This window comes from Hakea prostrata, chromosome 8 (genome assembly GCF_041222555.1).
Source record: "Hakea prostrata isolate BN-2017 chromosome 8, UWA_Hpros_2, whole genome shotgun sequence".
NCBI classification, from domain to species: domain Eukaryota; kingdom Viridiplantae; phylum Streptophyta; class Magnoliopsida; order Proteales; family Proteaceae; genus Hakea; species Hakea prostrata.
The window spans coordinates 5968072-5983754 of NC_142607.1; the positions used below are offsets into that span (position 1 = coordinate 5968072).

Below are 15683 nucleotides of genomic sequence, written 5' to 3' on the forward strand. Positions count from 1 at the left end.
AGCCCAAGTACCCACAACCATCATTCAATTCCACAACTAAATTTTGGCATACAAAAGATTGATGTTAGATAAAATTCAGTTTTCATATGAACCAAACAAAAAATGGTGTTTTACTTAAAAAAAAAAGTAAAAATAAATAAAATTTTGGTGGAAGTTCATTTGGAAATTAAAATTCATCCCAAATTTAAGATGTTTTTTCTGGCGATTTTTGTGTGCAAGAATCTCAGTTAGGGTGATCATGGCGCAATGGACACCAATTCAGTCTAACAGTGCTTTATGCAGAGGTGGCGAGGAGATGTTATGGCACGTGTTTTTGGATTGCAAATGAAGCAGAAAAATATGGGTGATAGGACCACCGTTAGGCTTGAGAGTGGAAAATCTTATGCAAAATTTAGATAAACCTACTCTTAGATGGTTCGTTAATATTGTGACGATAACAAGCTGTGCTGTTTGGTTAGTACGCAATGAAGTGGTCTTCAATAAAAACAAAAATAACCCTAATCTCGTATTGGACTTCATCAACAAATGGTCTTTGAGCTACAAAGTTTCCCCCCTAGTGGAGAAGGAAATCTATCAGACCTTTGCAGCTCAACAAATGTTGACAACGCATGCATTTGTAGGACTTTCTCAGAGCCTAGGTACATACATGACATCAATGCAATTTGTGCTGGAAAAATACAAATGAGAACGAAGAAGACAACTATGAATCAAAATCTTGCAAAAATCTTTGCTTTTACAATTGGATGTGAGATGTAACTATAAGTAAAGAACAATTGATGAATAAATGAAGAGATTTCAATTCCCAATTTCCCTCCCTTCTCTACAATTTGCTGAGCTCTTCTGTTCTTCTGCCTTCTTCTTCCATATCTACCTTTTTTTCACTTTAGACTCTACCATTTTGGTTCGACCTACAAGATCCATGGCAAATGAAACAAGATTCAAGCAGTTGGATGGAGAAATTAAGGTTCTTGGAGTAGCTTCTGTAGAATACACCAAAAGATTGGATGCGATGCAAAACTCGCTTGCAGATCAGAAGGATACTTTAACAATAGTGGTTTCCAAATTAACAACACTTGATGGACATCTAGATAAGGTGCTATGCCTTAATCCAACGTCGTTGGTGCCTCGAGATCATGTAGCCACTTCCTCTGCAACTAAAACTCTTGCTACTAATTTCATTCAAACTCGTACGGTCAAATTGGATTTTCCACGTTTCGATGGATATGATCCTTTAGGTTGGATCTTTAAGGCAGAAAGATTCTTTGAATTTCCAGAACACTAGAGGATCAAAGAATGATGATAACCTCATTTCATATGGACAGACAGGCATTGTCCTAGTATCAATGGATGTTTAAATCCAAGCAACTTACCTCATGGGAGGTTTTCAATAAAGATTTGGAATGACGGTTAAGTCCGAATGAGTTTGAGGATCCTCAATCATTTATCTAATAACTTACTCAAACCACCACCGTCATTGCATACCAAAGTCAATTCGAATCTCTTGCAAATAGAACTATGGACTTCCACCAAGTTTTCTGGTTAGTTGTTTTGTTTCGGGGCTATGATCTAATATCAGGAGTGATATAATGCCTTTTAGGTCTGGTGACCTTGCACACACCGTTGCTTTGGCATGGTTGCACTAGCTAAACTCACAAATCAGAAGAGACCATTCATTAGTGCCATTCCTATATCATCCACATCGCCTCTTTTGCCAACACCTCCAGCTGCATTATCGAGCAATAAATGTGATTGCTTGGACCACCGCCACAGTCACTACCAATTATGAAACTCTCTCCTGCTAAAATGCAGCAGAGATGAGATCAGGGACTGTGTTTCAACTGTGATGAGCATTTTGTCCCTGGCCATCGTTGTAAACACTTGCATCATCTCTTGCTTGAGTATGACCAAGAGTCACCACAAGGAGAGGATTATGATTGGGGGAAACCAACAAGCCTGTGACAAAGATGCTTGAGCAATAAGTCAATACCGAATTGTCCTATCATTCAATGACTGGCATTTCCACACCTTCCACACTACGATTTTCCAAAATTATCATAGGCCATCCAATGCAACTGTTGATTGATAATGGCAATACTTATAATTTCATTCAATCCGCTGCTGTGAAACAATTGGGTTTGGTTGTCGAAGAAGTGTCGAACATCACTGTGCTGGTGGGAGACGTTAATAAGCTTCACTGTGAAGGTAAAATTTCAAATATACCTATTTTAATTCAAGAATACTCCACTGTGGTTGATGCTTGCATACTACCTTTGACTGGGGCCGATTTAATACTTGGGGTTCACTGGTTGTCCCATGTAGGCCTAGTCTTATTAGACCATTGTACACTTTCATTAGAAATTAATGATGGGGCCATAGAATTTGTTTAAAGAGAGAGCCAACACTCGCCCCACTCAATTGCATATCCATGGGCTTGAGAAAATTGTGGAGGCCCACTTGCATTTAGCTTTGTTTTTACTTGAGTTGGACCAAGAAAGACTTGAAACCCATTCAGATATGGGCCCTAGCTTACAGGAACTCTTAGCAGAGTGTGTTATGGTGTTTGCTGAACCCAAGGGCTTACCTCCCCCCCCCCACTGTATCCAAGACCATCAAATACATCTTAAGGAGGGCAGTGAACGGGTGAGAGTTCCACTTTATCGCTACCAATATATTCAAGAGAATGAATTGGAATAGCAAGTAGCTAATATGTTGGCAACCGGGGTAATCAGTCCTAGTACTAGCCCATTTTCCTCTCTAGTTTTATTTGTTAAAATAAAAAAAAAGGAACTTGGCATTTTTGTGTGGACTATAGGGCGTTGAATGCAATCACAATTAAGGGCAGGTTCTCTATACCCACAATAGAGGAATTATTTGATGAGTTACATGGTGCTACATATTTTTCAAAATTGGATTTAAGATCGGGGTATCACCGTATTAGAGTTTGGCTTGAAGATGTTCAAAAAATGACATTTCATTTCTCATGAAGGGCATTATGAATTCTTGGTTATGCCCTTTGGGTTAACCAATTGCCCTGCCACATTTCAAGTGATGATGAACTCAATTTTGAAGCCTTACCTACGCAGGTTTGTTTTCATTTTTTTTTTTTTTTTAATTTGCTAATATATAGCCTGGACTAGCATGCCCATCTGCTCCATCTAAGAGTTGTGCTTGGTACTCTTTTGGCCTACAAACTATTTGCAAAACAGTCAAAAGGGTGCTTTTGGTCAGCAGACAATTGATTACTTGGGTCATATTATTTCTACCAAAGGGTTGGCTATAGACCCTTCCAAGGTGGAGGCTATATTGTCTTAGCCCACTCCAACCAGTGTTAAAGAGGTGTGGGGATTCTTGGGCTTATGGTTATTACAAGAGGTTTGTCCAAGGTTATGTTGAGTTGGCAGCCCGACTCACTGATTTGCTCAAGCATGGTAAATTTCACTGGAATTTTGAAGCCCAACAAGCCTTTGAAAACTTGTAGAAGGTATTAAACCATGGCCAATTTTAGCACTGCCAAATTTTGACTTACTGTTTAGTCTTGAGAAAGATTCACCAGGTTGTGGAATCGGTGTCGTGTTGGCTCAGTCTAGTCATGCAATGACCTTCTTCAGTAAGAAAATGTCATCTCAGTCACAAGCAACCTCAATCTATGCTTGTGAAATGTACGCTATTACTCAATTGGTAGCTAAATGGTGTGATTACTTGTTGGGAAGGAAGTTTGTGATTTATACAGATCACAAGAGCTTGAGGGAGTTATCACAGCAAGTCATTCAAACACCTGAGCAATGTTATTGGTTAACCAAATTGCTAGGATATGTCTTTGATATAGAATACAAACCTAGTAAGGATAATTCGGTGGCTGATGCGCTTTTAAGATCCCCTACAACAACCCTCCAAGTTTTCACTATCTCTATTTTGCATTTTATTTTTTTGGTTGACATTCGTTCTAAAACTTTAGCATCTACAAAGCTTCAAACTTTACAACATAGGATATAAACATCTCAGATGAGGTGCCCCATAATCATGTACGCGATAGTCTCATTTTCTTCCACAACCAGTTGGTTTTGCCAAAGGACTCTGCCCTTAAGGGTTATTTCTTACAAGAGTTCCATGCCACACCATAGGGAGGTCACTTTGGGGTTCTTTCGTACGTATAAGAGAGTTGCTGCCAATTTATGTTGGAAAGGGATGAAAGTTGATATCAAGGAATTTGTTTCCAGTTGTGTGGTTTGTCAGCAGGTTAAAACGACAACCTCCCCACCTCTTGGCCTTCTTCAACCCTTGCCAATTCCAGAGGCAGCGTGGGAAGATTTGTCTATGGATTTGATTACTGGGGTCCCTTCTTCTAATGGCAAGAACACGATAATGGTTGTGGTTGATCACCTTACCAAGTTTTCCCATTTTTGTGCCCTTCCTCCTCATTACACTAGTGCCGAGTAGCTGATATCATTACCAGTGAGATCATTCGCCTTCATGGAATGCCCAAGTCAATCGTGAGTGATCGGGACATTGTGTTTCTCAGTAACTTTTGGAAGGAAAATTTGTGTTCATAGGGTACCACCCTTTCATACAGTTCAGCTTATCATCCTCAATCTAATGGACAGACTGAAGTGCTTAATAGGTGTTTGGAGGCATATTTACTCACATTCGTGGCTGACAAACCCGATCATTGGTTTTGACCTTTGAGGTGGGCCGAATTCTGGTATAATACCAGTTTCATTCTGTAACAAGGACTACTCTAATTCAAGCGTTATATGGGTGGCCATTGCCTATTTTGTTGCATTACATCCCTGTCAGTACTTTAAATGAGGCCGTTGAATAGGAGCTTGGATCTCTGGATGTGCTTCTCTTCGTCTTCAGTAGAATTTGTTGAGAGTGGAGACACGACTGAAAACACAGGCTGATAAGAAGTGGCAAGACACAAAGTTTTTGGTTGGTTCCTGGGTCTATGTGAAACTACATCCTTACCGGCAGCTCTCCCTTGCACATCGTCTCAATCCTAAAGTTAGCAAAGAGATTTTCGTGTTGGCAAATTCTCCTGTTAGCTTGCTCTACCGCCCACCCTGTTTTCCACATCTCACGGCTGAAACCATTTAACGATGACACTACCCAGCTTTCAACTCAACCTTCCATGATGTTTCCAGTTGACTTGCCCACACCTGTTGCTATTTGCGCCAAAGAGCATTGTTGCATGCTGGTCAGCAAGTTCCCCAGGTGTTAGTTCAATGGCTTGATAGAGCTTTGGAAGATGCTTCTTGGATTAACCAACTCTGTTTTGTGAAACCTTTCCTCACTATGACCTTGAGGACAAGGTCTTTGTCGTAGCAAGTGGCAATGATTTGGTTCCGCCTTTCACCAAGACAACCATGTCTATAGATCCGGTCCCAGCTGGTGGTGATGAAGCTATAAAGAGCTTATGCAGGTTTACTAAAAGGGCATGTACCTCTGAATTTACATGACTACATGCAGGAATAATGAAACATGGTTGTAAATAACTTCCCTGATAGTTGTCCTTAGTTGTACTTAGCTTTTACAATTTCAGATGTGAGATGTAACTATAAATAAAGAACAATTGATGAATGAAGGAAGAGATTTTAATTCCCAATTTCCCTCCCTTCTCTATGATTTTCTGAGCTCTTCTATTTTTCTGCGATCTTCTTCTAGATCTACCTTTTCTTCACTCTAGACTGTATTGAAAAATGCAGCCGTTTTGACATATCGTGATAAATATTATAATCATGAGAGAATTTTAGTGGGGTAGTATGGGTCAAAAGATAAATATCTACCAGAAAGACTTATGTTGATCCTCCACAGGTTTTCCAGTGGAAGTGAGTCGATCACAAAGAGTCACAAAGCGTACCAAGAAATCACCCAATGAGGTAGTATCCTTCTTTTTTAAGAAATGGAGATGCTAAAGTAGCTCTAATTCTCTAGCTTTATAATGCACCACAAATCGAAGGAAGATTTCGACCCAACTGCAAGACCAATAACCCCTTCAGATAGGTCCCTTGTAGTCCACACCTTGACTAATCTATCAATGTGTAACCAGACTTGAAAGCTAGCATTAGCATATTCCTCACTATCTGCATTCTTGAGTGAGCGATCTGGAGGGGAATAGTCTCCGTTTTTTTTATTTATTTATTTTTATTTTATGCTAAATAGGGGAACAGTCTCCATTGACAAACCCCAACAGATCTTGCTCTATGAGAAACATAATCCGCATTTCCAAAAGAAGGTAATTCTCTGATATCAAACGGACAATTGTGAAATTCTTGACACTTTGTCACATCCACCCAACCGGTACCCCATTTGGAATACCCGGGATGTGATCCACAGTCCAAGGATCAATGCGAGGTCCATGCCTCCCACATACACGGAACACAATCATGAACGAATAATCAATGGTAAAAACAGTTAATACTAAATATCATGAATAAGATAAGACTAAATAAATCAGAGTGCGGAAGGCAATAACATTAAAGCATAATCATAAGGGTGAGAGAAGGTATGATAACCACTCTCTCAGAACAGCGGAAAAGAAGTGTGATAACGTCAAATACATGTCTAAGTGTCAAAAGATAATCTCAAAGATAAGTTAGTTACAAGACCAATGGTTCCACAAATACACCGGGGAATGGGGCACTATGCTAGGGTCTCTTCTATACTAATGGTAGTCTCCTCAACAAGACGGATGAAGTAAACCCAGCGGCCGCCCGCACAAGCGTGCGGCTAACCCGATGCGAATAATAATCCTCCTCGGCCCAATATACGAATCCTCACCGACGCCACTACCCGGAGGATAGTATGTGGAATCATAGTCCGCCTCATAGGAGGTGCCATCGAATCTTCGGACTGGAATGTAATCTAAAACATTGCACAAAAGGAATGAGTTGAAGAACTCGCAAGGAAGTTATTCCATAATTAGAAATCATACACATGAACATATAATAATGCAATGTGATATGGAACATATGATGCGAGATATGAGCCTAACTCATGAATGCTGGTCTCTAAGGTAGACATGCTTTAAGTCATAGCACCGTACTCTCGGCGTCAGTCACTCTCCCATTTCCATATCTTGGGAATGCTCGGGAAGATCGGAAAGTCATCAAAAACCATGGTAAGGGGAATCGGTCACCGCCTCTCACATCACCATTTGGTCAAATCGGCGCATGTCACAAAGCCTAGCCCAATGCAAGCATCTACCGGTCGGTCAAGTCGATCAGATACGCATCTGCCCCGGCGATCCTTTCCGGTATCCTTCACACTAGAGCACACAGAGTCGGGAAACCCGGATTTGGACTCATCAACCCTATTGGTCATCCACATATAGTAAACGGGAAGCTCTCACGCCTCTCACGGATGGTTACCGGTCTTGAGCGCCCGTGAGCCCAAATCTATCCATATGCAGCTCTACCAATAAATGGCCCCTTCGGGTATCCGTAGTATGGTTTATGTCCCCACCGGATTGGCTACCGGCCTAGAGCGCCCATCCAACCATACACTACCACGGGTTGTTCGGTCTCAATGCCCTTCCGATTGGGTCCACGACAAGGATGAACCTAGCCACACAACTAGACACTCCTCGATGTCATCCAATAACTCGGGAGAGTGTCGATAGGCACCATCGGAGAACATCCCATACTATTCCCTCCGAGCCCAAGGACGAAGTGTCGAGGACACCCTCCAATCCCAAGTCATACGTAAGCAATCACACATCAGATCTCATCATTTCTCATGCATCCAATGCATATTCATAATAGTACTCAAATCATGATATTGAAACGAATCATTATAAACATAAGCAAATCAAAATGATAGAGTAACACAACAAATGTATAAAGATTTAAATGTTAATGTTCTAACACATATGTATCAGTATCATAATGATTGAAAGAAATTTAGAGATTTCATTCTTTGAACAAAGCATAGTTCAATATTTAATGACTTATATGTTTATGGATATAACCATCCTTACCTTGGATGAGTTGATGATGAATTGAGAATACCAAGAATAGTCCAATAGAAGTGTTAAGGCCCTAAACAAACATCAATAATAAGTTAGAAAAGGAGTCGGGAAGGTCGGATGTCATTTGAGTCAAAATCGACCAAGGTCTGCAGCAACAACTTTGGTCGATGGTTTGGCTGATGATATCGACCAAAATGATCGACCAAAATAATCCCGGGCAGAATAGTGGATTTTGGGGATTTTGGTCCGAAATGAGTCTTCCGGTGTTCGGATCAATCGAAACTTGGAGGCATACTTAACAACAGTAGTAGGACACTATAAATCAAGGAATTAACCCAATCCAATGGTCTAATTAAAAAGCCCCAATTTGAGCTATTAAGTTCAAGTGATAAACATCATGGCATGAGTTGGAATTGATTGCATTGATGAGGAATAGCATGCAATAGCTAGGGGAACTAATAGAAATTGATTGGAATCATATGGCAATGTTAAATATGGACATAATACACTCTATAGCTCAGTTTGATATCAAATGGTATGATATTAATAGGTAAATCATGGAATACATATGCTAGGCATGAGATACAAGCATTAGCATCAATGAATGGCTAAGGGAATCATGGATTGAGCATGAGTAGGCACTGGAGTGGTGGTTGCAAGGTTGCAGACCATTCCAAATGTCCCATCAGCAAGATGACAATAGGAAAGAATAGAAAATGGTAGGATAGAGAGTGGAATGAAGAGTCATACCTTAGTGTAGAAGATGAAGGCAAGAATCAATGATAAACTAAGTGTCTTTGATGAGATACCCTTCACACTAACCAAGGAGAGCGCGGGAAGCTCTCCCCACGTCCCAGGTGAGAAAAATGATTGCAAAAGGCCAAGGCTCGACGTCATATTAAATAGAAAAGGAATATTCCATGGAATCATTAACTTGACGGGACATTGGTCGATGGTCTGTCGATGGTATCGACCAAAATGATTGACCAAAATGTTTTCAGCAAAAAACTCAGGTTTAGAACAGCAACTTCAAGTAGGGATTTGAAAGGCTATACAAGGTCAAATTGAGTGAGGTTTTCTTCCACAATTCAATCAAGAAGTCTAGTTTCAGGGAATACCTTCGGATTGTGCACAGGAGGTCATTGATACATCAACCATATAATCTCTCCGATGCGCAGACTTTCCAAACACCGACAATGCATTAAGCAAGGGGTATCATGTCAATGTCCATGGGCTCGGCCTCGAATCATGATCATCAATCGAATGGTCCATAAATCTCTTCTTCCACCGCTCGGTCCCGGACCGAATACAATAGTGGATCCGGGTCGGGTCAAGGTTAGAATAGGGCTGGATATTACACACTTAGTCTGATTGTATAAGGAAAATTAAAGAAGAGTGGAGATAGGGGTTGAGATGGCCATAGCAAAACAAGAACAAGCTTGGTATTCAAGTTTCTATTAGGAAGAAGTTAAATTTGGTAGAAGCCAAATACCATATAGAAACTGGAAAAACATTGTATTTCATTCAGGTATAATGTTACAATGATATCATACTACTATTATAAAAATAGAAACTCATTAAGGATGGTAACATTTCTATTCCTAGAATACCCTTAATCATAATATAATGATCCTTTTAGCGAAAAATCATTCATTAAAAGGATATGGTTAATTATGCACAAAATTTTAATTCTATATCCTCATTAACTTTTTTTTCTTTTCCTAACTCCACATTAATATCAATTGTAATTAATCCTTGCCACTAGAACCAAAATTAAGTTATCATGAAAAAAAAAAAAAAAAAAAAAAAAGTCCAAGTTAAGTGCTTGAATATAACTCACTAAAAATAAAAAAAATTTAAAAAAAATAAAAAAAAAGAAAGAAAGAAAGAAAGAAAAAAGAAGAAGAAGAAGAAGAGAACCATCACAAAAGTTAAAAACACCATTACCAAAAATCCAATCATTTGTTTACAGAAAATGGGAAAAAGAATATCGTTTACAATTTATAAATAATCGTAATTAATCATCTCCACTTAAACTTTAATTAAATGCATGCCTCTTGATATTCATGCTTAGAACCCAACAATCTCAAATCCCAAAGTGAATACTAAAAGACCCATCCCTGGTAAAAAGAAGGAAAAAAAAAAGAAGAAAATTTTATGTGCATCATTTAGGTAAAATTTCAATTAAAATTGCTTATATTTAAAAAAGTCATCAAAACTTTATAGTCTAAGTTTATTTTCACCTCTAGGTATTCTTATATTATCTTTGTCACCCTGATTTGTTTTGATCAAAATATTTCATAATATTAATTTTATGGGATAATTACTGTTGCCCCCTTGTACTTTGATTTTATTACTACTTTATCCCCTGTACTTTTTAAAATTACTATTCCAACCTTTAACTTTGTCAACAATTACTAATGCCCCCTACCGTTAAGCTCCGTCAGTTTACCGATGATGTGGCATCTATATATTTTTTCAAAATCCCAAAAATAACCTTGCAATTATATTTTTACTTATTTGCTCTTTTTTCAAGTTATAATACTACCCTTAATAGGAAAAAATTAATTTTAATTTCACTTTTCTTTTTTAAAAAGAAATCACCAAATAAAGGAAAGATATAATTAAATATAAACTAAAATATTAAGAAATATCAAATTTAATTCAAAACTGAAAATTGAAAATCACCTAATATATGCTGACATTATGTATGTTACCAAATTTTTTATCAATTAGATCTTATATGCTAATTTGTTTGTAAAACTTCCATCATGGTGATTATGAAAAATTTAAGTGGAATGTGAAAGTTTCAACAATCATAAGTATGTGGTCCCACCAAATCCAAAACTAATTATAAAATATAAGATTTTAAAGATATAATTGACATGCAATATAATTTTTATAAATGAGGGTAATGTCATATTTTTTACTTCTTAATTTTAAGGGCAAAATAGACATTTCATATTTGATGTTAACAGTCACTTAACACCTTTAAAAGTGAGGGGGCAATAGTAATTTCCCAAAGAAGGGGGTTTGATTAGTAATAAAACCAAAGAATAAGTGGGCAATAGTAATTATATTTATAATTTCTTTAGTAAAATGGTGCTTGTATTAAAATAGAACATGCAAAAATAAAAATAAAAATTACATATGAATTTACACCTTTCATGCATCATCTACTTTCAAAATGTTAGGTATAATACTGAGAACATGTAAACTTAATCACCTGATTTGCGGATAACAATCAAACAAAGTGATCAACTATAATTATTTAAAAATCTTACAAATGCTTACATTTTACTAGTAATATATATATGTCTGGCTAGGCTAATACATCTCAATAGGGCTTGCTTAAATGGTTTATATGTCTCGCCGTTAACAACTTAGGAATCCAACGGAACTCAAAATTCCTCGTATAGCTGTATAGCTTACTTAGGGTGTTCTGCTAGCTCAGCTTCATCAAACATCAAGCATAAGCCGCAGAAAACTAAAGTCACGGTCTCTGGTAACCTGTACCGAGCCTGCTATCAGTTTTGGGTGTTTGATCTGAAGCAATTAATAGTCTTTTGACTGTTTAAATTCGAACGGTGGGAATTGAGAGGAACAACTGTGAACAGTTCATGTTCATACAGACAAGCTTCGTACGCGTTATGGATTCTTGCTCCCATTGAATGGTAATGTTTGATCCGAGCCTCCGTGAGACTTGCAAAGTAACAAACACTCTAAATTTGGTGTTTCGGAAGTTTTAATGGTGAAAAAAAAGAGCAAGGCTCTAAATCCACCTGTGATTATAAAAGCACGAATCGCGACCAAGCAAATAAACATAAACCGGAAAAAAAATAAACACAAACCAAGTATAGATAAAAAGAAAAGGTTATAAAGAGAGAAAGGTAAGGTTGCATAAGGGTTTTGATGATGGCTAGTTTGCTGTTCATCAAATCCCTTTATCTCCTCCCTCTACTCTTCTTCTCAGTGACCAATGCTTTCTTCAAAGAGCTGCCATTCCTTGATGCATTTGGTGGTGGTATCCAACAAGGTTTGAATCCCGGGGGTGATGGAACAAGCGCAGGAAACAAAGACAATGAAACCCTAAAACAGGTAGGTTATGCTTCCGGAGGATTTCAAGGGAAATGGGAGCTTGTCTCGAAGAGCTCGAAGGTGTCGGCTATGCATCTTATCCTGATGCCTCCGACCAACAAGGCTATCATGTTCGACGCTACCGTGTTTGGTCCTTCACAGATGCCGTTGCCACCTAACAACTGCCGTCCCGTTCCTGACAAGCTTACTGAGAAGGATTGCTTTTCTCATGCCGTCGAATACGATACCGATACAGCTGATCTCCGTGCTCTCAAGGTTCACTTCGATCCATCCCAAAACTTGATTTTTCTTTTACTAAATAAGATGGTTTCTATTAGAATCTTGCTAGGTTGGTATGTCTGACATAGTGGCATCTGGGGTGCAACTTTAATCTCAGCCAAACAAACTTGATTTTTTTTTTCAATTTAAGTTGCGCCATTTGCACCACCACATCAGACTCACCAGCTTGGCAAGATCCTTCTCCACACGTTAGGTAGTAGCAATCTTGTTTGACATTTTGATCATCTGTTGCTTGACAATCAATTATAGCTTTAGTTCTGATTGCAGTGTCGTATGTCAAAAAGACAATTCATCAAATCTAAAGTTGATACATAAACTCAGGCATAAACATGATATACTTAATAAGCATTGGATTGTTTTTGAGAACACTTGATTTTGTACAGATTTTAACGAACCCATGGTGCTCCTCCGGAGGGCATGCTGTGGATGGTACAATAGTAAACACTGGGGGATGGAAGGATGGAATACAATCCATAAGGTGGCTGTCTAATTGCCCAACTTGTGACTGGAGGGACCATGCCAACGCCCTCGCGGACCCAAGATGGTATGGCACCCAACAAATCCTAGCAGACGGCAGATTCATCATCTTCGGCGGTCGTCGGGCGTTCAGCTATGAATACTTGGCCAAGGAAAAAGATAAAGTCGCTAAAATCTATCCCCTCAAATTCCTAATTGAAACCACTGATGATTCAGAAAACAATCTCTACCCCTTCGTTTCTCTTTCCACAGACAATAACATCTTCCTTTTCGCTAACAACCGTTCCATTCTAATCAACACCAAAACCAACACAATCGTTCGTGAATTACCCGGCTTGCCCGGCGGCTCTCGGAACTACCCGGCATCCGGCATGTCTACACTTCTTCCATTAAGACTAAGTGAACAAAATGAAGACGGAGGTGTCCCTGCTGAAGTCATTGTTTGTGGAGGTGCAAAACCAGAAGCATTCAAGAATGCTGAGAAAGAAATATACCTTGATGCCTTAATAAGCTGTGGGAGACTTGAAATCACTAACCCTAATGCTAAATGGGAGATGGAAGACATGCCATTTCCTAGGGTTATGGGAGACATGCTTATCCTTCCAAATGGACAACTTCTCATGCTCAATGGTGCACAGAAGGGTGCGTCTGGTTGGGGATTTGCTGAAGATCCAGCCTTTACCCCAGTGATCTACACTCCTGATGGTCTACCAGGAACACGCTTCAGAGAACTCACCCCAACTAAAATTGCTCGTATGTATCATTCCTCTTCTGCAGTGCTCCCAGACGGCAAGATTCTAGTAGCAGGCAGCAACACAAACAATGGTTATCTCTTCACCAATGTCAAGTATCCAACAGAGCTTAGGGTTGAAAAGTTCTCGCCACCTTACTTGGCTGCCTCACTAGAGCCAACCCGGCCAAAGATAGTAGAAGAACTTGCACCAAAAAAGCTTCAATATGGCAAGCAATTTGATGTAACCTTCGAGGTTGGATTTCCATTGCCACTTACAGACGAAGTGGAGGTGACCATGTATTACCCACCATTCACAACACACGGTTACTCCATGAGCCAGAGAATGTTGATCTTGAACACCATGGAGTTTTCACCACTCGGGTTTGGGCAGCATAGGATTACAGTTGTAAGTCCAGAGAATAGTGTGCTTGCTCCACCGGGTTATTATATGATCTTCGTAGTTAATAGCGGAGTGCCTAGTCCTGGAATTTGGGTCCATATCCAGTAGAAGACTGACTGTACTTATTTTTTCCTGTACCACCATCACCAACCCTTAATTAATTTATTTATTTTTTGGTAAGCACCAACCGTAATTTTAAGTTTTATGTCACACATCATCGTATTAAATCATTTGTAGCCTTATAATTAACTTCGCAATTTTCACCTATATTTCCTGAGGAATAAGGCTTAGCAAATCGCAGAAAGTCATATCAATTTTATGAAATTGTAAATGCACCCTCTAAAGTTGCAAAACATTAATAAAGAAAAACACTACATGCATAGTCTATTTCTATCAATTTCCTTGTAGATTTATCACATGTGTTCTAATATCACATCATATGATTGAAATCCATTTATAAGTCATATCAAAGAGTTGTGATTAAATTTTAAAAATAATAATAATAATAATTTGACTTATAAATGGACCTCAACCTTTTGATGTGATGTTGGGACACATGTCACACATAAGAAATGGACATGATAAATTTATGTATACTCATCAATTATTTATTGTGTTGGCTCTTCTCTAAATCATAAATCTTACTTAGTTTAACCTAATCATAATTCTGCCAAATAAAAAATCCCAGTCATAATTGAATCTCAAGAATAATTCGAAGAGCATCTTTCTTTCTTTATTTTTTTCCCCGCCAAATTAAGAGTCATTTTATTAAAGGAGAAAATTTAGTGACACCCAAAATAAATAGTGAAAAGTATAGTCACCCCATAAGTATGTCAAATTGGCAATTGCCTCATTTTCGGTTAGAAAGGGTTAATTAATTAGAGAAAAAGATAAATATATCCTTAGCCAAATTTGTGTAAAAAAATTGCAAACTACAATTATACCCTATCTACATTTTTTTTTTTTTTTTTGGTACGGTACAAGGGCACTTTTTATATATGGGGATATTACATATGCCATTAACAAGAGTTAAACCCATGATCCTATCACTAAGAGATGTTGGTCTTACCAATGGAGTAACCTTACATTGGTCTATCTACATGTTATAAGTCAGAAATATCAATATACCCTTTTATCTCCTTTGAGTGACTATCATAGTCAATTTATAGTTTTTTTCTACCCTGCTGTAAAGTTGATAAACTCCAAAGATTCTTTTAGTTTTTTATTCATTACTTTAAAGTTCTAATAAAAAATTTTGAATATTCAAAGTTTGTTTCATTCTTGAGTGATATAGTGAAGGAATTTGTCCAAATAAGTAATTAAAAATTAAATATCTTTTTTATCCATTGTATCTTAATCTTTATGGAAAATAAATAATTAAAAATTCAGAACAAATTTCTGTTTTTATTTTAAGTAGTAAATTATTAAGAAAATCATAAAATTTACAATAATATTTTATCAAGATTAATTTGAATTTTGACAACGATTTTTGCTACACGTTATATTTTTCTTTTAGCGATTAAATTATCCAAAAAAAAAAAAGAAGAAGATAAGAATGGGTAACAAATTATAGGAGTAAATTATTAAAAAACATTTAAATAAAGCACAAAGGTCAAAAATTGTAGGAGTAAATTTGTTAAAAATCTTTTAAAAACATGAGTAGTGATAAGTAAAAAATATCATATGGCCAGATTGAACCATGGTCGGCTCAATCGTCTCGGTCGAGAGCG

At 37.8% G+C, this 15683-nt stretch overlaps 1 protein-coding gene across 1 annotated transcript; it reads left to right on the forward strand.

Annotated features, from left to right (window-relative positions):
- The first annotated feature begins 11878 nt into the window (after positions 1 to 11878).
- LOC149006500 (aldehyde oxidase GLOX1-like) lies at positions 11879 to 14061 on the forward strand. Its single transcript, XM_089164979.1, has 2 exons — positions 11879 to 12319; positions 12727 to 14061. The coding sequence occupies exons 1-2, from the start codon at positions 11879 to 11881 to the stop codon at positions 14059 to 14061; spliced, it is 1776 nt and encodes a 591-aa protein (XP_089021105.1).
- Positions 14062 to 15683: the final 1622 nt, after the last annotated feature.